Raw genomic sequence first — 26146 nt, 5'->3', positions numbered from 1 at the left:
GGAGGGAGTGTACTTTGCCTCTCGTGGGTTTTATGAAGTTCACCTCACCGATGCTTTGCAGAAACAGCGTGTGCTTGAATTTTCTCCTTTGTTTTATGGCCGGCAAATGGTGCATGCTATGCCATGGTCCCCTAACAAGGACTATCAAAGTCTTATTCGGCATCATTGTCCTGTTTGGTTGGAGGTGGTTAATTTCCCAGACTATATGCGAGAAGAACTGCCAGGATTAGCTGCTGCACTGGGCCAAGTTATCTGCCCTCCTCGCCCTGCTGGGAATCGTAATAGATTCTGTATATTGTGGGACACGGATACCCCTACTCTCCCCTCCATTGCAGTGGAGGTTGAAGGTTTGCCGATGGGGCAAAAGTACTTTGAATTGAAATGGGGAATTTTCGCAGGTGCTTGTTTTTCATGCCATAAGTACGGGCATTTGGCCTCTGAATGCCCTACTGTCTTGCATCCTCCTCCAGCCACTGCTATACCTCCTCCAATGGTTCAGCCAGCTCGTAAGCAAGAGACTATTGGGTCTAAGAATCAGGATAAAAATGCCTCTAAAGCTGGAAAAGTGGCTTCACAAATCCCAGCCATAGTCAAAGCCAAGGACAAAGGTAAAGAGAAAGAGAAGGCTCCTGATATTAATGGCTTCTTACAGCCCAAGCGGGTTCTCAGGCAAAGACCCCTTCAATCTCGCCACTGGGATGCATCTACTCCTACTCCAGGCCAAGCCTCTACCTCAGCCACTCCCTCGCCCTTACTCAATTGGGTTGGAGTCCTCAAAAAACATATTCCTGTCTGTGAATCTGAGGAAGGGCTATCTTTTGACCCAGGGAAGGAAGGGCTGCAGCCCATGATGGCAGATGATTAGCACTCTTTGGTTGTACATTCTTGGCCCTTTTCTTTGTATATATCCTCATGCTTAATAAACTTCTCTGTGTTACTTTCAATGTACAGGGTCTCTGCAATCCCTCTAAGTGGAGGTTAGTGTGGAATTATGTTTTAACCAGGCAGCCAGACATTCTCTGTTTGCAAGAACATAACCAGCATTCTATGGCAGGCCAAGTTGGCCATTTTGGGGGTTATGATATTCACTATGCAGGTACTAAGCTTTTCTCGGGTCTATGCATATTGGTGAGACATGAGCTGCAGCCCCAGCTTGCCTTTAATGACTGTGATGGCAGATGGATGGTGATTCAATGTGATGTCAATGGTGATATTTGGGAATTTGCCTCGGTTTATGCTTCACAAACTTCTGCTTCCAGAGCCTCCATGTGGCATGCTATTGCTTCTTACCCGTGGCGATCTTGTGCTCTTCTTGGTGGAGACTTTAATAACTCTCCCATGTCTTCTGACAATACTACTCAAAGATCTCATATGATCCCTTATGAAAAGCAATCATGGGAAGAATTACTCACCACGACACATGCGCAAGATTTATGGACAGCCATGCACACTGGAATAGGGGGCTACACCTATCATCATAATGCCTTTACTAACTACTGGGCTCGCCTAGATAGATGGTATTTACTGCAGGCTCAGCAATATACAGATTTCTGCCTTCATATTGAGATTGATCATTCCCTTGGTCTCTCTGACCATGCTCCTTTATGGCTGCACATTCAGTTTGGTCAGCCCTGGGATGACATGCCCTTGCATTCCATTCGGATGAAACATATCAATAAAGGCTATCTGCAGCATGCACATTTTCAACAGTTGATCCGACATGCCATAATTCCTCTTGCAGCACATGTCCATTATGACAGTAATTTTGCATGGCAACGCCTTGTGGACAGGCTTCAGCATGCCATACATGAATATGGGAGTCATTTTATGCTTGATTGGAGAGCTAAAGTTCGGCATGCTAAAGCAGTGGTTCAATCTTTGACTGCACTTTTTCAGATGCAGCCCCTTTCTTCCCAACAAATGGACACTCTCGCTCAGTCAAAAGCTCTTTTGCAAGCTAATGACCGACGTAAATTGGCCAAGTGGCAGGTTCGGGCAAGGATGACTCAATTTTTGGATAAAGGATGCTCTTCTAAATCCTTTTTTCAAGGGTTACATGCTTTCAGGAGAAAGACATCTTGCCTCAGAGTCCGCAAACCGGATGGGGAATGGACTCGGTCTTTCTCAGAGCTTCAGTTTGCACCCCCTAATACTACTTCTTTGCAAGAATTACAAGCTCGGGAGACTTTTTTGCATCAAGTGCATCCCATTATCAACCCACAGGAAGCTCTCAAACTGGATATGCCTTTCACTAATAAGGAGCTTGATGATGCCTTGTCTCATCTTAGCCCTGGTAAGGCTCCGGGGTATGATGGTCTCACAGTGGAGTTTTTCTTACACTTTTGGGAGGATCTTAAAGGTGTCATCCTACAAATGATTAATAACTCTTGGCACACAGGAATACTCCCCTCCTCATGGAAGCATTGAGAGAAGAGTGTGAGGGAGAGATAGAGTAGGGAGTAGAGAGACACACTCACAGTAGTCACACACCAATGGGTGGGGATAAAAGAATGAGTGGTACCTCCCCAAGTACACACAAGTATATATATATATGGATAAGACTAGGGTCACTAAGTACCTAAGTACAATGTGTACTTAGTGTACTTAGTAGTACTAGATTAATACTGTTACAAGGGTGGCCAGTGCCTTTACCCCAACAACCTCCCACTTAAAGGCAGTGTGCCCATAAGAGAGAGTAAAAAAAAAAAAAACAGCAATATACATCATTATGTACAGGACCAGTTGGTCTGCTTATCCAATACCCATAAGCCGTCTGCAGTGTGCAAACCGCTCAGCAGCCAATCCTTTTGTCAACAGATCTGCTGGATTGTCATCAGTGTGAACTTTCACAAGCTGAAGTTGCTTGTTCTCAAGCACCTCCCTGATAAAATGATACTTCACGTCGATGTGCTTCGTCTTTGCATGAAAAACAGGATTTCGTGCCAACTGTATGGCACTCTGACTGTCACAATGCAACAATGGAGTATCACTAGAGTAGCCCAAATCTGCCACTAGCCGAGATAGCCATATAGCTTCCTTGCACGCCTCAGTGGCTGCAATATATTCAGCTTCTGTAGTAGACAAAGCAACGCATTGCTGCATTCTAGATACCCACGACACTGCACCTCCAGTGAAAGTGAAAACATAGCCGGTAGTAGACTTCCGGGTATCAGGGTGACCGGCATAATCAGAGTCTGTATAACCCTGCACTTTTGCATCTTGACTGCCGAAACATATACACAAGTCCTGTGTACCCTTTAGGTATCTCATGACACCTTTCACTGCATTCCAATGCTTCTTGCCAGGTTTAGCCATGTATCTGCTAACCACTCCCACTGCAAACGCAATATCGGGCCTGGTTGCAACCATAGCATACATGAGACTGCCACAAGCTGATGCATACGGAATCTTTGACATCTCAGCTCTCTCAGCATCTGTCTGAGGGCTGTCCAAAGCGCTGAGTTTCACATAAGGAGGTAATGGAGTACCAATACTCTTCCCCCCCTCCATGTGAAATCTCTGCAAGACCTTGCCAATGTATTCCTTCTGAGACAAGTATAGCAACCGCTTTTCCCTATCCCGAAGTATGCGCATACCCAATATATGGTTGGCATCACCAAGATCCTTCATATCAAAGGTCTGGTGCAATCTCTTTTTCAAGGCATTCATTTCGTTATGAGATTTTCCAGCAATTAACATGTCATCCACATACAAAATGAGGATAAGTAAACTGCCATCTGAAGCTTTCTTGGTATATAAGCAGTGATCAATGTCACTTCTCCTGTAACCCTGGGTTCGCATGAATGTATCAAACTTATGATACCATTCCCTGGGTGCCTGCTTTAGACCATAAAGACTTTTCTTCAGTCTGCATACAAGCTTCTCTTTGCCCTGCACTGTAAAACCCTCTGGCTGCTGCATAAAAATTTCCTCATGTAAATCACCATGAAGAAATGCTGTTTTGACATCCATTTGGACCAAATCCATATCTGCATGTGCAACCAATGCTAATACAGTTCTGAGTGTTGTCATCTTGACAACGGGAGAGAATATCTCCTCAAAGTCAACACCATATTCTTGCTTGAACCCTTTGGCAACCAGTCTGGCTTTATGCCTTGGCTTTTCACCAGGTGTGACTTTAAGTCTATAAACCCATTTGCATGGCAGTACCTTCTTACCAGGAGGCAAGGGTACCAATTCCCAAGTGCCATTCTTGTGAAGACTGTCCATTTCAGACTTCATAGCAAGATCCCATTGAACCTTGTCTACCCTCTGCCTAGCCTCTTTGTAGCATGAAGGCTCTCCACAATCAGTGAGCATCAAATAATCAATGCCTGGAACAAATCTTTCTGGCTGCCGCGTCTGTCTGGTTGACCTTCTAACCCAAAGACCATCATCTTGAGCTGGCTGTCCAGCCTGTTCATCACCCAGATAAGGTGGCTGTTCCATGATTCCTGGCTGCATTTGCATGTCAGGAAGATCACCTAACTGTGCCTCATCCATTGGGATGTTTTCTGCCATAACTGGCTGTCCATTTGGATCTGCTGCAGCATCATTTAATGGCTGATTATGCTGCTGTTGTGGCTGATTTATAGCCTGTCTGTGTTGCCCATGATGCCTGTCATCATCAATAGTTACTTTTAAAGGTTCCTGCTGTACAACAGGTTCCTTGAACATGATGGTTTCATCAAACACGACATCATTGCTGCGTATAAGTTTTCTGTTCTTGGGATCCCAAATCCTGTAGCCCATCTCACCTTTGTCACCGTAACCTAGGAATATGCATTTAAGAGACTTTGGATCCAGTTTAGTTCTGTCCTCCCTGCGTACATGCACATACGCGACACAACCAAAGACCCGTAGGTGTTTGTAAGACGGAGGCTTGCCCGTCCATGCTTGTTCAGGCACTCCACCACATAGTCTCTTGTTTGGTGACCTGTTAATAAGGTGCACAGCTGTCTTTACAGCTTCAGCCCAAAATGTGTGGGGCAATGCAGCATGTGACAACATGGATCTGACTTTCTCTTGAATGGTCCTGAACATTTTTTCAGCTGTACCATTCTGTGGAGGATCATATGGTGCAGACAAAACCCTTTGGATACCCTTTGCCTCACAGAATTCTTGAAATTCTTTGGACAAGTACTCTCCACCATTGTCAGATCTTAAGGCTTTCAGTTTTTTGCCTGTCTCATTTTCAACTAGTGCAACAAACTTAGTGAAAGCCTTGAACGTATCACTCTTCTTTCTGAGAGTGTAAACCCACACTTTGCGGGTGGCGTCATCTATGAATGACAGTATGTACTTTGAACCTCCTAAAGAGAGTGTAGGCATCTCACACACATCTGTATGTACTAGCTCCAAGAGCTGTAATTTCTGATTTGACCTTCTCTTATGAGGTATTTGTACTTGACGACCGTAGAGACAAAATTCACATTTCTGCAAATCTGAATATTTTAGACTCGGCAAGTAACCAAAATGAGCCAATTGCTCCATTCCCTTAATACTCATATGGCCAAGCCGGCTATGCCACAATGAAATCTTTGGCAGCTCGGTGGCATTTACATCAGAATGCGGACAATGTCCAGCATGAAGTGAGTACAAAGTATCAACCTTAGGACCCCTGGCAATAGCCATTGCCCCTTTGCTGATTTTCCATTTCTGATTACCAAAGGTGGTAAGATAACCATCATCATCCAACAACCCTGTGGAAATCAAGTTCTTCTTCACCTCAGGAACATGCCTGACCCCTTTAAGCATTAACTGCTGGCCATTTTCAAGAACAAGCCTGACATCACCTATACCAATGATAGAACATGCATGGTTATCACCAAGAAAGACAACTCCCTTCTGCCCTCCTGCATATCTGACAAACAGATCTCTGTAGGATGTCACATGAAAGGAAGCACCTGAATCTATAATCCAGGAAAACATATCTGATCCATCACCAGCATGAAGTGTATGAGCCTCCAGTGAAGAGGTGAAACATATCTCATGTCCACTGTCACTGTCACTAACATAAGTAACATTCAGCTCCTCTTTTTCTTTGCCCTTAGACTTGCCTTGAGCCTTGCCTTCTTTGGCTCTCTGGTCATTCTTCTTTTGAAAACACTTTTTCTCAATATGTCCCTTCTTGCCACAATAGTTGCATACAAGATCACTCTTAGAGCGGGACTTGCTCCTGTCTCTTTCTTTGTCTTTTCCACGTGTTTTGGACTTGCTGCGTGCATTCAAAGCATTTGACTTCCCAATAGCATTGTTCTTTCTGTTCATCTCTTCCTGTAGAAGAGCACTCTCCACATCTGCAAATAACAGAATGGTTTTTGAGTTGCTGGTAGAAGTCCTGAATGTGTCCCATGACTCAGGTAGAGAACATAGGATGAGTGTAGCTTTCAGCTCATCATCGAGCTTCAACCCCTGGTTGATCACCTGGCTGAATATGCTGTTAAACTCAATAATATGAGTGGACATAGCTGTCCCCTCCTTCATTTGAAGACCAACAAGCTTTTTTAGCCAGTAAGCTTTTCCCGTGGCACTTTTCTTGGCATAAGTATCCTCAAGACGTTGCCACATCTCCCACGCAGTAGGTTCATCCCTGATGCCTACAACCAGTGAATCAACAACTGTAAGCATAATGGTCGACCTGGCCAAGCCGTCCATCTTCTCCCACTGCTCATCAGTAATGTTGGAGGGCTTAACACCCTTCTCCTTTATAGGTTTGTACTGGTCCTTCTGCATCAACACATTGTAGCACTGTGTCCTCCATATGTCGTAATTTTTAGCTCCTTCGAGCTTCTTTATCTGGAACAAGGACGACACGTCGCTGCTGGAACTCATGGTAAAGAAAATAGAGTTTGACTCCCTGTAGTCGTGCAATTAAGCACTAGTTACTCCAAGAAAATTCCCCCGCAGCGGAAGTACGATCAGAAAATGAAATTGGTACTGTTTCAGTGGCATAAAACCAACTGAAAGTCTTTCTCCCACTTGCTGCAGAAACAGTACAGCAAGCTGTTGTTGTCTTGTCAGCTGGCGAAAGTGCGGTACAGCTGCTTTAAAGTGCTCCAGAAAAAAACCAGAACTGATTTCTTAAAAGATAGCAGTACTTTTTTTTGACTTTTTGACAGTCAAATCTGGTCAAACTTGCTGTTTGACAGTCCCGGACTGTCAAAAAACAGTGAATCTCTGATTGTGGATGAAAATCTCTGATTTTAGACCTCCATATGCTCCAGAAACTTCCCCCCCAACTGAAAGTCAAAGTTTGGAAGTGAGATTGCTCAAAAGCCCTTTGAATGCATGAAGAAAATCAGAGATTTGACCTCCAATTGAAAAAGATTGACCTTTGACCAAAAAACACTGTAAGTCAAATTTGCACTTTCAAGGCATAGTAGTGCTCCACGAGATAGCCTGATGCATGTAGAGTGCTCCCACGTGACAGATTGCCGGTCAGGCTACAAAAGCCCCAAATTTGACTAAAGTCAAACTTGGTCAAAATCGACCAAATCTGTACCAAATGTGGATGTACTTGCAGCAACAAACTAAAGCATTTGTCCCACACATATTAGCATCAAAAGCCCCTTGAATTGACTGCACATTCCGTGCATTAACACAGTAAATGTCATCAACTACAGCTGCTCACAAGGCATGTAACCTGCATCCAATAGCATACACTGTATGTGTCTGAACAGATCTGACCAATGCATATACCCAATGCCAACACTGTGTACAATCACTGGCCAAGTGATAAGACCTGTCTCAACACTGTTTGCGGCATAACGCCTCAGTGCGAGTGTAAGCCCTGCCCCAAGTAAGATACCTGGCTCACAGATGGATGTTCCAGATGTCGAGAGAGTGGGAGGTTTACCTGCGTTTTGCAGATTCGCCCTGCAACCTTGCAGCCACGCCCGTCCGTACGGCTGTACGGACGACGTACGGCCGTACGGATGTGTCCGTACAGCTCCCGCGCCCTTGATCTGCAGTCGATTTGCAGCCTGCGCGATGCAGCTGGTTTGCAGCCTGCGCGCTGCTCTTGCAGCCCGCAGTCTACCGCCTCGAAGTCTGGCCTTGCAGGTGGCCTTTGCTGTAGCGCCTTCGAGATATTTTGCAGCCGCCTTTGCTGCTGCACCGCCCGCGCCCTCGCACTTGAAGTCTGCACCCTAAAGCCCTGGCCTGCGTCAATACAGCTGCGCCTTCGTGCCTTCCCGGAGCCCTTGCAGCCGCGCCTTCGCGCGTTGGCTGCGCCCTTGCAGCCGCCGTTGCAGCCGCGCCTTCGCCCTGTAGTCCGCGACCGCACGCCCTGCAGTTCGCGCCCGCCTTGAAGCCTGGCCTTGCAGCCTGCGCGCTGCAGGCTGTTCCTTGCGCGATTCGTCCGTACGGCTATACGGACGTCGTACGGCCGTACGGACTTGTCCGTACGGAACGTACGGTAGGGGTAGATGGGAGTGAAGGCGGAGGGAGAGAGCCCGTTGGCTCTGATACCAGTTGAGAGAAGAGTGTGAGGGAGAGATAGAGTAGGGAGTAGAGAGACACACTCACAGTAGTCACACACCAATGGGTGGGGATAAAAGAATGAGTGGTACCTCCCCAAGTACACACAAGTATATATATATATGGATAAGACTAGGGTCACTAAGTACCTAAGTACAATGTGTACTTAGTGTACTTAGTAGTACTAGATTAATACTGTTACAAGGGTGGCCAGTGCCTTTACCCCAACAAGCATGGCATAGTTAAACTCATTCCCAAGAGGAAATTGTGTGAGCATCTTATGGATTGGAGGCCCATCACATTGATGCCTGTTGTTTACAAACTCTTTGCTAAAATGCTAGTGCACCGTCTTCATCAAGTGCTTTATGAGGGCTTGCATCCTTTGCAATATGGTTTCGTCCCTCGGAGGCAGATTCATGATAATATTGGCAATGCTCTCATGGCTATTGAATATGCAAAATATTCTGAATGTTTTTATTATGCAAGTGGACTTTGCCAAAGCTTTTGACACGGTCAACTGGGATTTTATCTCACAAACAATGGCTAAGATGGGCTTCGGGCCTAAAATGGCTAATGTCATCTACTGTTTATATGCTGGCTCTACAGCCCAATGCATCCTTGGAAATCATCTCTCGCAATCTTGGTCTTTGGGTCGTTCGGTTCGACAAGGATGTCCACTCAGTGCCCTGTTATATGACATTGCCACTCACCCACTTCTCTCATATTTGGATCATCTTACCGCACAAGGTCTTCTTACTGGTCTTCAGATTCCTGGAGCCCCTTCCTTTATTGCTCAGGCCTATGCAGATGATTCTTTTTTTATGCAACATAATTCTCCACAGCAGTTGAAGACTATTATGGACACTCTTTCTTCATATGGCTTGGCTGCTGGCATGAATGTTAATTTCGATAAATCTAGCCTCATACCTTTGCATTCATATGATTGGCATACTCTTCTATGGCCTGGGCACATTATGCAGCCCTGTGATGTGGTCCGCCATCTTGGTCACCCTATTGGCTGGCACATCACTAGGAAACAACAGTTAAAGTGGATTTTCGATAAGCTTCATGCCAAACTCCATTATTGGAAGCTCTCCACTTGGCCACTCCATGTTAGGCTCCGGATTGTCCAGTCGATTATTATGGCTTATGTTCAGTATTATTTGCCTTTGATGCACTGGACTTCTCAAGACATTTCTGCCTTTATGTCTCATGCTATGGAACTGTTATGGAAAACAAAGTCTTCTGCTAAAGCTCTAAGACTTATGAGGATGACAAAAGTCTGTTCCCCAAGGATGCACGGTGGATTGAATGTGCTGAATATTGCACACCATGTCTTGGCCAGGAAAATTCCTCTTCTACTCACCTTTTTTCGTCAGAAGCAGCCATGGACTCATATGCTTGCAACCATGTGCACGTCCTTACGTACTACTGCACATGGTGCATGGATCACTGATTTTTGGGAGGTCATTTTGGGCAGATTTGTAGGCTCTATCCCGGGTTGCCCTTTTGCTACTTCACTTATTAGCGATTGGCAACAGGTCCTTTTGCATGCTCATTGGGCCCCTTCCGTTTTATCTCATGCCAATTCCCTTCGGCAAGAAAGTATTTATTGGAGTGCTGTTTTTGATCCTCCATAAGAGCCGATTCGGGCCTATAATCTCAGCAAATTGGGGATCAGGTGTATAAATGACGTTGTTGATGCTACTGGTCATATGCTTTCCTTCCCTCAAGCCATGGCTTCTTATCCACTCGCCATGCATCACAGGTTTATTTGGGGAAAAATTGCTGAATTACTGCAGCCTTTTCTTCCCATCCCTCCTTTATCTAACAGGGACCGATTATATGATTGGCAGTTACACCCGGTGGGCTCAAATTCTCGTCCTGTTACTCTTCCTAACCTAACGGTTAGCACGACATACTCTTTCCTCCAGCCGTCACCATGGATTCACTTACATGCTAATTCTCTTTGGCATATGGCAAAATCACTTGCTTGGTGGCGAAAGAATCTCCACAATTTATGGAGAAGCAAATTGCCTCTCAAGCAAAAGCTTTTCCTATGGCGTTGTCTTACAGGAACCTTATCCGTGGGGGTCACTCTGGCTCAACGAAGGATTGCATCTGCTTCTTGTCTTCGATGCATGGCCCCTTCTGAAACGGTGCCTCATTTGTTTTGGATGTGTTCCAGCACTAAGACCTTCCTATGCAAAATTTCCATGTCGCTTCGCCTTCGTTTCCCTAACTCTCCTTTTGGGAAACATTTTTGGCTTTTTGGCAGACTTCCTGCAACCCTGGTCCATTACTCTTTACTTTTGAACTGGGTCAGATATTGAGCTTTTTGGACCATATGGCAGGATCACAACATGCGATATTTTGGGAATCCGTTCTTGCAATCTTATGAATATTTCAGACTCTCCCTACGGCAATCTATCTATGATGCTTGCCATCAAGGAGATCTTCCTCAGTCATGCCTGGAAATAGTTTTTCTTTGCTTTTGATTTCCTGTTGAGGCTCTCTGCTTTTTTGAGACCCTCATGTAAATTTTGCTGATAATATAATCATGGATTTACCAAAAAAAAAAAAAAAAAAGTGTGTGTGTGTGTGTGTGTGTGATTCAGTTTGGCGAATGCATTGCCTAGCCAAGTGGTGGAGGAAAAAATTACAGCAACCTTGGGCCTATAAAGTACCGCTTCGGCAACAGGTTTTCTTTTGGCGAGTTCTTTTGGGAGTGTTTCCATCTGGACAGCTATTAGCTCATCGACACATTGCTCCTACACTTTGCCACAAATGTTTTGCTTCTTCAGAGTCTGTACCTCACTTGTTTTGGCATTGTTCGTGCTCTCGTGAGTTTCTTGATCTGCTTCGACAGCGCCTGCGAGCAAGATTCCCATCTGTTCCGTTTGGGAAGTTCTTCTGGCTATTTGGGTTTCATTCATCCAGACCGGAGTTTCATCTTTTCTTCGTTTGGGTTCGCTATTGGGCACTATGGACTTTATGGACATAGGAATTGTAAAGTCTTTGGTGATCCTACTTTCTCTCTGTTTGGCTTTTTTAGGCGTTCTCTGCAACAATCTTTCTTTGATTGCTTGCAGACCCGCTGCATAGATCATGAGGTTTTTTTGGCATATACTGAAATTTTCAGTTGATGTAATTGTAGCACCTTATTTTGAGGTTGCTACTCATATAATATAATCAATCAAAGATTTCACCCAAAAAAAAGAGAGAGAGATGATGTACCCTTTGGGGTGGACGGTCACTCGCCATCAGCAAATGGATTGGGTGCTTGACATGCTTAAGAAGAAGCTGGAATATCGAAAACTGGCAACATGTCCTTTGCATGTTCGGTACCATATAGTACAATCAATTTTGGTACCATACATCCAGTTTTATTTGCCTTTGCTGTTTACTAAGCAAGACATTGCCTATTGTATGTCTACTATCATGGAGCTTTTTTGGTGGTCACACTTTCGTCGCAAAACCCTTAGGCTGCTTGCAGTGGATCACCTTTGCACACCTAAAATGCATGGGGGACTCAATATCCTCAACCTTCACATGCATATTCTAGCTCATAAGGGAAAAATGAGCTACAGTTCATGCAGGGTGATCAGCCATGGATTTGTATGATGCGACACTTGATATTGCACTTTTCTACTTCATCTTTTGGTCACTGGCAGCCCACTCAAAGGGACTTCCTACTTGGTCACATTGAAGGTAAAATTAAGGGATGCCCTTAAGTTTCTCGTTTGATTGTTGACTGGAAGCACATCCTCTCGCATCTTAAGTGGAATGGTAGGGATATTCTGGCATGTAACTCTTTGCATGCTGAGAGTATTCATTGGTCAAAGGATTTCGCACCTCCTTTGGCCTTACGGGAACCTCGAAGCTCTTATTTCCTTTTGTCTAAAGGTATCTATGAGGTGGATGATGTGCTTGATGCAGCGGGTATGGTCATATCTTTTCCTGCAGAAACTGTTAGGAAGTTTGATCTGGGACACCATTATAGACCTATATGGTCGCACATGCTTCGTGAAATTTAGCTGGTATCTCATCTTGAGATTCAGAGCGCCTCAATGACTGGGTTCTTCAATCTCGGGATCGTGTTTGTCGTCCGTTACTATTAGCTGATATCACGGTTGCATATTTATTGCATCCATCTTGGTTTTCCCTTCATGTCAATGGCATCTGGTCAATGGCACGCTCCTCACAGTGGTGGCAAAAAAGGTTATACCATATTTGGGATTCTAACTTTCCACTTCGGTAAAAGTTCTTTTTATGGTGGGTCACGCTTGGGGCTCTCCCTTTTGGACAGCTTTTAGCTCGTTGTCATGTAGCCCTGCCACATGTCGATACTGCCTGTCTATACGAGAGTCTATGCCACATCTATTTTGGTATTGCCCGGAAACTCAGGATTTCTTGCTACTGCTACAACAGCGGCTTCAGGCTTGTTTCCCTAGTGCTTCCATTGGGAAGAACGGTTGGCTATCTGATTTCCTCGTATAAGGCAGGGATACGATCTTTTTTTTTACTGGGTTCGTTACTGGGCACTATGGACCTTATGGAAGGACCACAATCATAGGATCTTTGGTGATCCTTCTCTTGCCAAATATCAGTTCTTCCATGCATCATTACGACAATCACTGTATGATTATCTACATGCGTGGGACTTAGTTTATCCTGATTTCTTGTCGCATAATGAGGTTTTTTTGCACTTGTAGCAGTTTGTCCCTTTCTTTGGGACTACTTTTTGTAATAGAACGACAACTAGTTTTCACCCAAAATTAAAAATGTGTGTGTGTGTGTGAGAGAGAGATCTGCTACCATCCCGGAGTATGATCATTTCTTCTCCTAGTGTTGATATTGGGCTCTCTGGTCATTGTATCGTCCTCGTACCATTCAACCGTATGAGCACTCTTCAATGAATGTCTTCGCATACTTTCGAGCTTCTTTCCTTTGGTCTCTACAAGATGCTCATTCCCTTGGAGACCTTCCTCGGGCCCAATTGGAAGTTTTTAATTGCTGTTTTTAGTTATGAGTTGTAGCTGTCTCACTCTGGGACAGCTATGAATGTAAATGCTTTCTTAATGCAAAATTTCTTTTCTTTTTGTTTAATGTGTGTGTGTGTGTGAGAGAGAGAGAGAAAGAGAAATATTAGAGTTTTTGGTGACCCAACTTTCTCAGCTTACTCTTTCTTCAGGCACTCTTTGCAACAATCGTTTTATGATTGTTTGCAAACAGGGTCTCTAGATCAGGTTGTATATTTGTCAAATATTGACATCTTTGCTTCATGTATTTTGAGCATATCCTGCTTTGGGATGCTCATCTTGTATTATAAAAGCAACAATATTTTCACCGAAAAAATATGAAAGTGTGTGTGTCTCACTGTTGAATTTTTTCTTGCATTCTGGGATCTTCTTAAATTGACCTTGCTGCAAATGGTAAATACAGCATGGCAAAATCAGCAGATGCCTGTGTCATGGAAAAAGGATCTTCTAAAGCTGATTCCAAAAAAGAAACTATGTGATTCACTTGGTGATTGGAGGCCAATCATGCTCATGCCACATTGCCAATGCTTATATTGGGATTGAATATGCCAAATACAAGCAGCAGGATGTTCTACTCTTGCAGGTAGATATTGCAAAAGCCTTTGACATAGTTCAATGGGATTTCATCTCGCAAACTATGTGAGCTTTGGGGTTTGGACCAAAAATGCAGCAGGTTATTTACTGGATTTACAGAGATAGCAATGCGGCATCCTTTCTGGGGATATCTCTGATGAGTGGACTCTTCGTTGGGTCCACCAAGGATGCCCTCTCAGTGCTTTACTGTATGCCATTGCTACTCATCCTATGATGCAATATATTGATCATCTTGTGGCTACAGGATCACTTCATGGCTTGGAATTGGATGATAATCGCAGCATGGTTGCTCAAGCTTATGCTGATGATTCTTTCTTTACCCCGAAGAATACGCCCCATGATCTTGGTGCCTTAATGCAGGCCCTCTCTGTTTATGGTTCGGCAGCTGGTCTTCATGTTAATTTTCAGAAGTCTAAGCTACTCCCTTTGCATTCCAAAGACTGGCATAGTCTATTATGGCCCCGGGATATCATTCCACCCACTCAGTTTGTTCGTCATCTTGGTTACCCTTTGGGGTGGGAACTCACTTGCCGACAACAAACTGATTGGGTTTTGGCTAAGCTTCGGAAAAAGCTTGAGTATTGGAAACTGGCAACCTGGCCTTTGCACCTTCGTCTTCAAATAGTGCAATCCATCCTTGTGCCATATATTCAATTTTACTTGCCATTGATCATGTTCACTAAGGCAGATCTTACATCTTTCATGTCTGTCTTTATGGAAATCTTCTGGCGATTCAAACATGGCAGAAAAAGTCTCAGGCTGCTTTCGATGCATCACATTTGTTCTCCCAAGATGCATGGTGGATTGAACATCACGGATATTCATGTGCATATTCTTGCCCACAGGGGGAAAATGTTGCTGCAATTTCTGCAAGGTGATCAGCCTTGGGCTCTTATGATTAGGACTCTGGTCACTCATATCAGTATTTCTGCGTTTGGTCTTTGGCAACTTAATCAATGGGATTTCTTTTTTGGCTGCACTGATGACACTTTGCCTGGCTGCCCTTTTGTCTCCTGCTTGCTTCTTGACTAGAAGCATGTTCTTTCTCATCTGAAATGGAATGGACGGCAATCTTTGCTTGGGAATTCTTTAAGAGCTGAAAGCATTCATTGGTCGAAAGTGTTTCACCCTCCCTTGGCTTTACAGGAACCTCGACATTCCTACTTTGTCTCGTTTAAAGGCATCACTTCGGTTGCTGATGTTATAGATGATGCAGGGATTGTAAAAATGTATGCATTATATGGGACTGTGCTCCCCTTTTCTCTAGCAACCACTACATATGGATTGGGCTCTCATTATCGTCCTTTGTGGCGACAAATTACTTCTATGCTTTCGTCTTTTGTTCCGATTCCTCCTTTGGAACTCCAGGACCGGCTGGAAGATTGGACTTTGACTTCTCCAGGGTCCTCTTCTCGTCCTTTGAGGCTATCTCAGATTATTGTACCTACATTGTGTAAAATCCTTTTGCCTCAACCTTGGGTTTCAGAGAGAGGTGATTCTGTGTGGCTAATGCATCGCCTAGCCAAGTGGTGGAGGAAAAGATTACAGCAACTTTGGACCTATAAAGTACCGCTTCGACAACAGGTTTTCTTTTGGCGAGTTCTTTTGGAAGTGTTTCCATCTAGACAGCTATTAGCTGATCGACACATTGCTCCTGCACACAGATGTTCTGCGTCTTCAGAGACTGTGCCTCACTTGTTTTGGCATTGTCCGTGCTCTCATGAGTTTTTTGATCTACTTCAATAGCGCCTGCAAACGAGATTCCCATCTGTTCCGTTTGGAAAGTTCTTCTGGCTATTTGGGTTTCATCCATCCAGACCGGAGTTTCATCTTTTCTTCGTTTGGGTTCGCGACTGGGCACTATGGACTTTATGGACATATAGGAATGGTAAAGTCTTTGGTGATCCTACTTTCTCTCTGTTTGGCTTTTTTAGGCGTTCTCTGCAGCAATCTTTCTTTGATTGCTTGCAGACCCGCTACATAGATCATGAGGTCTTTTTGGCATATACTGAAATTTTCAGTTGATGTAATTGTAGCACCTTATTTTGAGGTTGCTACTCATATAATATAATCAATCAAAGATTTCACCCAAAAAACAAAGTGTGTGGTATGTGTGTGTGTGTGTGTGTGAGAGAGAGAGAGAGAGAGAGAGAATTAGGGAGGGAGGTAAAAGAAGTGACAAAGGAAGTGAAAAAATACCCCTGAATGTATGAGTTCAATGCCACACAAAAGAGTTGACAAGTAGGAGTCCTCAATAGTCATGTGTGATTCAAAAGGCCAAATGCGCTCATGTAGCCATGTTAACAAGTCCACATCATCTGCAATACCCCTTGCTAGCTGTTGGGAGGTATGCACATGTGTGTTGATTAGTCCTGGTTGTAAACAATGAACCTTTTTAAATAAGCCATCTCTCTCTCTCTCTCTCTCTCTCTCTCTCTCTCTCTCACACACACACACACACAAAGCATTCAACTTATTAAAGGCCCCCTCCAGGAGCAGATCACACCTATCTCTTCTCCAGAATCTCCACCCTGCCTCTCACGACACCGCCCACACCACCTACCATGATATACACTTTGACCATAATCTCTCACCCAAATATTCCACACACCTATACACACTACTCACATACATTGATCACATACCACTACTTGAGGACCGCGCCACTCTGATCAAATGTTCAGTTCGCAAGGCTACCCTCCATGCTTTTCCTTACACCTGGATTTCTTTTAAGAGTTAAAAAATCCAATTTACCTGCTTCACTTGTAATCTGCCCCTCGGTTCTATGCCCTGCAATAGCTGGTATGATGGTGAGTGCAAGGCCCTTTGCTGCCAACTTAGATTCGACACTAAGCATAGCATTCTAAGCGAACAAGAGACAATGTGTAGCTATCATCGACTATTACTCGGGAAGAAGCAGGCCTTTGTTTGTTGAAACGAGGAGTTAATAAACATTTTATTTAGCAGCAACTCCAAGGACTTTTGGCAGACGTTCCTTGAGCAGAAATCCCTGGCACCCCTCATAGACACACAGATCTGGCACACCTATGTACGCACAATGTATAACATTCCCCACCAACCCGCCCCTAACCTTTCGCACTCACTTCGTCCTACCTCCTGCACTCTATTCGCCAAGGATAGTGTCAAGGATGCAGCATTGAAGCTCCATAATGGCCGAGCAAAAGATCATGAGGGACTATGCACCGAGTTTATTGCATATGGGATAGACACCCTAGCCCCGATCTTAGCAAAGCTCTTCAATGATGCAGTCTGTCTTGGCTTTCCACACACCTGGACTCTCAACACCATCATACCCATTCATAAGGTAGGGGAGCCCATGAGCCCAAAAAACTACAGGACCATCATGATCGGACATCTCATGTATGCATAAGTACTTGAGTCAGAGGTCAGCCAATTCGAAGAGATGTAGGGACTCAGGCAGAGGGGTAGGACAGATTCCGATGCGACCACGAGACCATGGATTACATACTCACACTTAGAAGTGTCATATAGGAATCCAGGGCACATAGACAGAGGGTCTATTATCGCTTTGTGGATTTCCATAAAGACTTTGATACAGTACCAAGAGCCTACCTTATTAATGGCAGGAGCTGGGTTACGACTAGGAGATCATATGGGCTGTTATGGCACGTTACGAGAGGGTCTCAAGCAGAGTCCGAACAGGAGCTAGATGGACAAAGGAGATCATGAGAACTATTAGGATCAAACAAGGTTGCCCGTTATCACTAACTTAATTTGGCCTCTACATAGACGAGCTCGAGACCTTTATGGAGACACTAGAGGGGGGGGGGGGGGCTGGATGCCCTCTCGCCAAGCTCCTTGTTTCGGATCCTATGATAAGCAGATGACATGGTGTGCTATCATCTTCTTTTGTAGAGGGCCTCCAGAGATATCTCGATGCGTTACATGCGTTTTGTGAGTCACATGATTTGAGGGTCAACCTTGGTAAGACCAAGGTTATGATCTTCAACACATCCCGAATAGCTATGCATAGAGAGCGGTTCACATTTGATAGATCACCGGTTGACATTGTCTCATCATACACATACTTGGGAGTTCTCTTCTCTGACCCTACTTTCACGATAACATCAGTGATGCAGGCCCGTTTGAGCAAAGGATATGCTTCACTAGTCCACAGGTGGAGAGACAGTGCTTCCACTCACAATTTCGAGACTCTCAGACCAAGGCTCTCATTTCTGATTCCTTGGTCCGGCTAGCAGGCATGTATGGCAGGCCTTGTTGGGGGTCAGATCTCCCAGATGTAGACTGGGCTAGGGTAGATCGGCTCCACATTCTCTTGTTATCACAGATGATCCGCAGCAAGCCGTCAGTTCCCCACCAAATCATTCACGCTGAGTTTGAGTCACCTCCGTTGTAGCTTGATGCGGCATTTCAGTTTATCACATATTTATACTGTCACAGAGTGCGGCTACTGTACCTTAGGGTGACGTAGACTACCATGGCTAGCACTATCCTCCTCTATGGCCCTAGTAGCTAAGGGTGATCAGAGATGCTGGTATGCACACACACCAGGTGGTTTGAGAGATTGGGCTCCACATGGACAGACGAAACCCCAAATCTACCCCACTCAAATATAATTGAGGTCAATCAAGTCATCCAAGATAGCTACACATATTCAAATTCTGGTTGGCACCAAGTGGGCTCCCAGTGAAGCTCAGCTTCTATAAGGATTACTTGTGCATCTCGGAGGAGGGCTTCATTGATCCACTAGGGTATACCTAGATCCACCTCCCACATTTATTGAGGATCTCTATCGAATAGTTCCATGTTTCATCACATCGACCCCGCATCGAGAGTGGACGAGCGGAAGGAGTACCAAGGGAAAGTCGAATCTACACCCTGTGTGATCGACAGGAGATTCGGTCTGAGAGGAACACTTCACCTTCGAATGCCCTGTATACTATGAGTTTGAGGCCGCTATCACTATCTCTTTAGGGATGGTTCCAAATCTCTTTCTAGATCTACCCAGACCAAGGATCCTTGTTGTCTTCATCGATGGGGCAATTATGCACAGAGAGCATCTACTCACACTGCACAGACAAGGGTAGGGTACCCAGTCAGACTCATCTCCGAGTATGATTATGGAGTTCTTTCAGAGCGAGATCACACATACCATCAAACCACGGGTAGTCGATGAGGTAGAGAGCCAGAGCCAACGACACAACACACTCGACCGAGGACAAATGCACATATCATGCTTGGTGACATCCCATCCATGTTCAGGACCGGGGAACGACTGACAAGGGTTACCATGGCCCTTGTCAGACGCAGAGCCATCACCAGGAGGTCATACGGGCCACATCCATAGATTGTCGCCAGTGCTCTGTCACTCGCTTCATGCCAATACAGCCCCACCCATCGTTGAGCCACCATGATACCCCACACCTTTTGGGACCCTCACGTATCTTATGTATTTGACCAAACTTGGTATTATGACGATGCTGATGCGACTGTGTCGTACTTAGCACTTAGCACACGCGATGATGCTCATTTATTAGCTCACCCTTTCAACTTATTGCATCAGATTTCTTTCTCAGTCTCATAGACCCATCGGTCTTTCGAAGACTTGAATAAACTATCACACCCTCATGATTGGCCAATCATTGGTCAAGATTTATGGATCGGTACTTGAGAGGGAGATCAGCAATCATGCAAAGGCACGGGGCAGCGAGCACTAGGGCAGGCAGGATTCCGGAGGTAGGATTCCACTCTAGATCACATCTTAAACTTTGAGGGCTATCATTGAGGAGGCGAAGTCCAGACACCAGAAAATCTACGCTTGCTTCATAGACTTTCGGAAGGCTTTTGACACCGTCCCACGATCTCGCATGATCAAGAGACTACAGGAGATGCAGATCCCAGAGACTTTGATTTTGGGTGTGATGTGTCCATATGAGTCTGTCAGAGGGAGAGGGAGAGTTCATGCGCCAGGTGGTTTGTCAGATTGGGTTGAGAGCACGACAGTGGTGAAGCAAGGTTGCCCCCTCCCACCGAGCCTTTTCGGACTCTACATTGATGAGATCACATCTTTCATAGACCGCCTAGGGGGCAAAGGATCACTTCTAGCTGACCTCATGATACAGATATTGCTATACGCCGATGACATAGTCCTCATATCATCTTCATTATTAGAGGGGTTGCACAAGCACCTAGAGAGAGGTTTTCTGCACACAAAGAGACCTAGCAGTCAACCTTGGGAAGACCAAGGTGATGATCTTCAACATCTCACATGCCCCAACCGAGAGCAGCCCCTTATCATACGATTCCATGATGCCCAGGCACTACTTTTGGCTTTACGTCATAGGTCAGTCTCACTAGACCAGCCAGCAATCTCCATGGACGAGGACCTCACTCCACTACAGGTTGAGGAGAAGCGTTTTCTGTTGCAGCAGCGGGATCACGCCCGCAAAGAGGGGAAGTGGGCAGTAGTATGAGATGGACGACTCCTTACAGGCCCCCATCGGGCACCCACCTCTCCTCCCACATAGGGAGGCGGGGTCTATGAGACCCAGACATCCGAGACCCTATCCTGTACCATCTGGAACTGTAATGGTACCTTATGGTCAGAACCAGGTAACTTCTCGGAATCCTATACAGGTCACGACATAGTCTTTTACACAAAGACACATCAGAGTCCAGAGCACCCACTACCAGTAGTCAGCGGGTATACATGGGAGTCTGCCTACAGAGATGAGACGAGGGATACAGGAGGGTTAGAGGATCAGGAGGAGTCACAGTCCTTTATAGATCCACACCTTTGGGGACCATCTCAGTGGAGCAGAGAGATCCACACTCCAAGTTTCTCTGGATCCGGATTCGACACATGGATAGCCGGGATTTGTTTATTGCAGTTTGCTACTTCCCCCCCGAGACCTCCCGCTTTGCCAAAGATATGCGAGGGGAGGATAAGACATCCCCATTTGCTGCTCTTTATCAGTCCATTGTTGACTTCTCTAGCCGCAGGGAAGTCCTCCTAGTGGTCGCGGCCGCTCCAAGGTCAAGTCGCGGAGAGGGGGCAGATCAGGAGAGCAGTTCGCAGCCTAGGGGGGGGCAAAAACAGCCCAGCCCAGACTGAGCTGAGCCCAGAGACAGCACAGGGGCCCCCAAAATACTCATAGGCCGCCATGGAGCTCTCGAAGGCCTCTATGGAGAAGAAATCTGCTATCTCAACTCCTACCTCGACACCTACAACGAAGAAACTCTCTGTTGCTGCCATTACTGGTTTTTCCTCGACTCTCTCTCCTTATGATTTGAAATATCAAAGGCAAGGCAGCAAACTCACAGGCTTGAACCTACAGGAACAAGTTTACTATCTACAACAAGAACTCAGAGAGACTAAGGCTCGACTCGCCTCTTTGGAGATGAAAGTTTTCAATACGGAGAATAAAGGAAAACAGGAAATCATACAAGAAGTATAACAGATACAAAGTGAAGCAGCGCTTAAACCAAAGTCCAGGACTTAGTTCAGGTCAAATCAGTAAAACAGGAAATTACAGCAAAAATGGACAATAAAATCAGCACGTGGGATGTTTATGAAGAAGTACAAGAACAGGAGAAAAGGGCCAGCAACATCTGGATTCTACGCATAGGAGGATTACCCGTGGGCTGGCAGGATGGGAGCATGGCTGAAAAGCTGGAACATGTCACAGAAGCAATTCCCCAGCTTGAGTGGGACTCAAAAGATATGGTCAGTGTCCTCCAACAAGGAACACAAGCCCAACTAGTTTTGAAGGACAAGTTAGCAAGAAGCCTCTCTCTCTCTCTCTCTCTCTCTCTCTCTCTCTCTCGTCGGCGTACTGAGGCTTCGATTCCCTCCAAGCTCATCAGACCAGAGGGCCGACCCACAAGAGTGACGGTGGCACTTGTTCGCCGCATGGCTATAGCCAGGAGACCACACAAGTCGACAGTCGCCAACGATCTATCACGGGTTACATGCCATCATAGCAGCCTCACACATCAACGCCCCCCTCCCAAAGTTGATGCCCCCACTAGCTCCCACTTTGAGGGACTAGAGAGTTCTCTTCCTATGTATCGATGCCATTATGTTCAAGACTTTGGGTTTTTCTTTTGTATTCGTCATAGGTGTTCATGCACGCTTATTGGCTCCTCCTTCAGCCCATTGTAGCGGTTTCATTTCAGTCTCATAGACCCTTTGGTCTTCCGAAGACTGTTAATAAAATCTCTCTCTCTCTCTCTCTCTCTCTCTCTGTGCCAGCCTCTAGAGGATCATCGAAGTGATGCCATACCACAGTCTTCTATCCTCTCCATGGGTTCAGACATTCCTATGTACTCATGTTTTTATCATTGTGCTGTATTTGTCTTGGGTGTGTCGTCCGCTTAGAGGCTCCACCATTCAACTCAATGTATCAGGTTCTTTCACTCTCATAGACCCCTCGGTCTTTCAAAGACTTTAAATCTTCTTTCTTTCTTTCTTTCTCTCTCTCTAGGGTGACATATGGTGGGTATACATCCAACGGGCATGGATATCCTCCTCGCAACAACACATGACCAAGATGGCCTTCTACAGAGAGCACTTCACTTAAGCAAGCATAGTTTCATCCAGGCTCTAGGATACCTTCAGATCCATCGGTATAGATCACCATGGGACAGCTCAGTACCTCGTCCCACCGATTCCAAATCAATGCAAGATGAGAGCTTGTGCCATGCAACTCTAGCTCTCTGCGGTACACAGGAGTTAGAGACTGATGAGCATGTTTTGATGCGGTGTCCCAAATATTATGAGATCTAGGAGAGGTACTGTTGCCTTTCAACCATGGATACAGAGACATGAGTAGAGACATTGGATCTACATACTGAGGCAATGGGAGGTATCTACTGGACATGTGCACTGCCCAAGGAGTTGCTCATTTACGATAGGTTACAGCAATGGCCAGGATCGGAGGTATATGCATGCTGCCCTCATGTGGGTAGCCATGGTGTGATGGACTATGTTATCGGATCCTTGGTCTTCACTTCACAGATATCTGATCTCACAGTCCACTCCCTTATGCTAGGACCAGACTACTGCCACTTATCCTTTGACCTGTCACTCCCCCAACCTATTCAGGACACTCACAGGGCACCGTCATCTACATACTACCTACATAACTTTGACCACTCATCACTAGATCACATATTTTAGAGCACATAGATGAGCAACCAGAGATAGATGCCAAATCTCCTCTCGTTACTAATTCCCTCCACGTCGCTGCACGGCACTCCTTTCCCTACACCATCAAGCACAGAAGAAAGCCACCTGAAGGGTCTGTACCACAAAATACCACATGAAAACACTTTCATGTAGGCCACACTAGATATACCACACCATGCCTTGATGGAGTCAGGGACTTCTGTATAGGACCTGTCTTGTTTAACAGCTTCAGCTCAGTATCTCTTGGGCATATTCATGTTCCTTAACATGCATTTGACCATCTCCATTAGAGTCGAGTTCTCCCTTTCAGCCGGACCATTCTATTGTGGAGTGATGGAGAGACTGCTGGTCAATTCCATGCATCCTGCAGAAATTCTTAAATTCTCAAGCATATACTCACCATGTCTGTTACTTTGACATTTTGTAACCTCGTGCCACAATCTTATCAAGCCAGACTCTAGAATTTCTTAAAGCATCGACAAATTTCAAGTTTCCCTTCAAGGAGTACAACCAGACTTTCCTGGAGAGGTCATCCATAAATGTGAGTAAATGTGAGTGCATTCGTGGCTCGGTACTTGATGTTGCATTCGTTAAGCCTGTGCTATCGGTGTGTACAACTATAAGTGGCTTCTTTGCTCTCATAACTGCTCTCTCTTCAATTGCATTCTGTGACCTTTCTCAGTATGGATGCCTCACATGCATGCATGTTTTCATGTATCTTATCAAGACAAATTGACCATCTGCAACTTTTTCATGAGCTTCAGTGCCTTGTAATTGAGATCTGCAATGTGACCTTGATGTCTATTTCGTGCATCACCCTGTTTCTTTCTATATTCTTTCACCTACTGTCCTATTTTGCCGTTAGTTAGCAAGGGCCGGTTGCTCGCTGGCCTGACGTACATTTTCAACCTGGCGCATATTTGTGACCACTGGCTGCTTCACTGTTGTAGGGCTGAAGAGTTGTGAGGGCTGGCTTTTTCTCCCAAAGCCCTCCTGGTTGCTTGAGCTACCATCATGGCCTGCTGGCCTGCTCTTGCATCTATAATTTGAAGCAAAAGCATGCTCATCATGTCGTCCCTCATATTTCAAATATTCTTCGTGAAGTAAGGGTCCACTCAGCTCTGTGAAACAACTCTCCTCCCTTGTTCACCAAGGTGTAGCTAGTGATGAGCATTCTAAAGTTTGGAGATAAACTCCAATGTTATTGAAACCAGTCTGTGCTTTGCACACATCCTTAACCCATGGACGTATTTTCTGATGAAAACTGGCATAGTTTATTACCTTTTCCTTTTCTACAACACAGATCATCTGGCAACCTTCGTTGATTGACTGGGACTAAAGTAATAAACATGGAAAGATGGCTAAAGAAGCACCCCCGTGTATCTAGCTAGTCAATCTATGGCAACCAAGTAGCTCTACTAGAACTTGCCCGACCCTATCTCAGCCCTAGAATGGCGCACCCATGTCAAGTTATCTACGCCATTGGCTACTCAACCAATTAGACCTTGCAAACTTGCCTATTAGGTGGCTGATATAGGCTAATAGACTCTAGGCCTAGAGGCCACTAGCAAATGATGCTTAAGGCTATGAATGTCAATTCACAATATGTCGATCTGAAGTATCCTGATGGTGGGCATTGTTAAACAAAGCTAAATGATGCTTGGAGTACCAGGCGCATGCCCTTTCCTCCTAGAAGACGAGGACAGAGACAAATTATAGTTTAATTTAAGCCTTGTAGACGTCAATTTGAAATCTACGGATTAAGTTTTCCCTCCAATCGAAGGCAAGAACGGGCATACTTCTAAAGATTCCTTGTGAGATTGTCGAAATGATGTTTGTGAGTATATTTATCTTGAAAGGCCCAACAAGACGAGCTTGGTTTAAGAACTGTCGTTAACCACAGGTGCATTCCTATTTCATCGATTCATTTGCGCGTCGTCGACACTCTTGTAGCCACTGCTACAATTGCCATGCCATTGAACGCCTACAATCGTGAACACTCTACATCTTTAAGAACTTGGAGGATGAGGCGTGTCCGACGTACGGGCTCTCTCATAATTAATCTTCCGTTGCGTTCTCCACTCTATTCAAGCTTAAACAGCCTGTTACACGCTCTTCGATAACGGTGACCTCCGATCAAAACAATTGAGTATCGTTCAGGCTAGCCAATAAAAAATTCACCTGGGATAACCCAGAAACCGGTGAGGTTAATCATCTCGTCGGCGTGGGCAACAAACAAGGCCAGGACATCGCCGGAAGGCCCGACGGCTTTAATTCGGTCACCTTCCACGACCAAAGCGCCATCACGGAAAATGCGAAGCTGAGGGTCCATAGTAACGATCCATGCTCCGTAAAGGACAGTAATTTTCATCTTGGATGAAGATGAAGGCGCCATAGCCAACTTCCTCTGAGCAACTACCAACAAACAGACGATTGAACAGCGTACGATAATCGTTTATGAAGACGAGGAATTGGTCGCAATATATATATCAAATTATTATTACTAGATAGTCTCAGCAGTAACATGATGAGCGTAGAATGGTCGCCGGTAACAAATTAATAAATAAGTTACATATTTAAAAACATTATCAATTATTATACATACTGAAAATTAAAAACAATTTTAAAAATAAAGTAATCATTATTTAAAAATGCTATACGCCCGTGGTAACCAAATCTTTCCATTACTTTTATTTTTTATTTTTTCGTTGGAATAGCACGCTTGATTAACATGGTCAATTTCACCATAAAGGGGCTTATGAAAATGCGCTCCGTGTGTGTAACTTGGGAAATAAACATGTTGTCAATCCTCACCGCTTATGTTTAACATGAAATG

At 45.0% G+C, this 26146-nt stretch overlaps 1 protein-coding gene across 1 annotated transcript in view; it reads right to left on the bottom strand.

The window, feature by feature from the left end:
• The window catches only part of LOC147890071 (uncharacterized), a 98124-nt gene extending 72341 nt beyond the window's left edge, over nt 1–25783 (bottom strand). The window contains exons 1-2 of the mRNA XM_087390697.1: nt 25492–25783; nt 16317–16489 (exon numbers count right to left, since the gene is read on the bottom strand). Of these exons, the coding sequence (XP_087246823.1) occupies nt 16317–16489; nt 25492–25705 (387 nt within the window). The 5' untranslated portion in view covers nt 25706–25783. The remainder of the gene's footprint in view (nt 1–16316; nt 16490–25491) is intronic.
• Between the last annotated feature and the right edge of the window lie 363 nt (nt 25784–26146).

The sequence above is a fragment of the Dipteris shenzhenensis genome, chromosome 19, assembly GCF_047967505.1.
Source record: "Dipteris shenzhenensis isolate YYH24624 ecotype China chromosome 19, Dip_SZ_1.0, whole genome shotgun sequence".
NCBI classification, from domain to species: domain Eukaryota; kingdom Viridiplantae; phylum Streptophyta; class Polypodiopsida; order Gleicheniales; family Dipteridaceae; genus Dipteris; species Dipteris shenzhenensis.
This window is presented reverse-complemented; position numbering and strand designations above follow the sequence as displayed.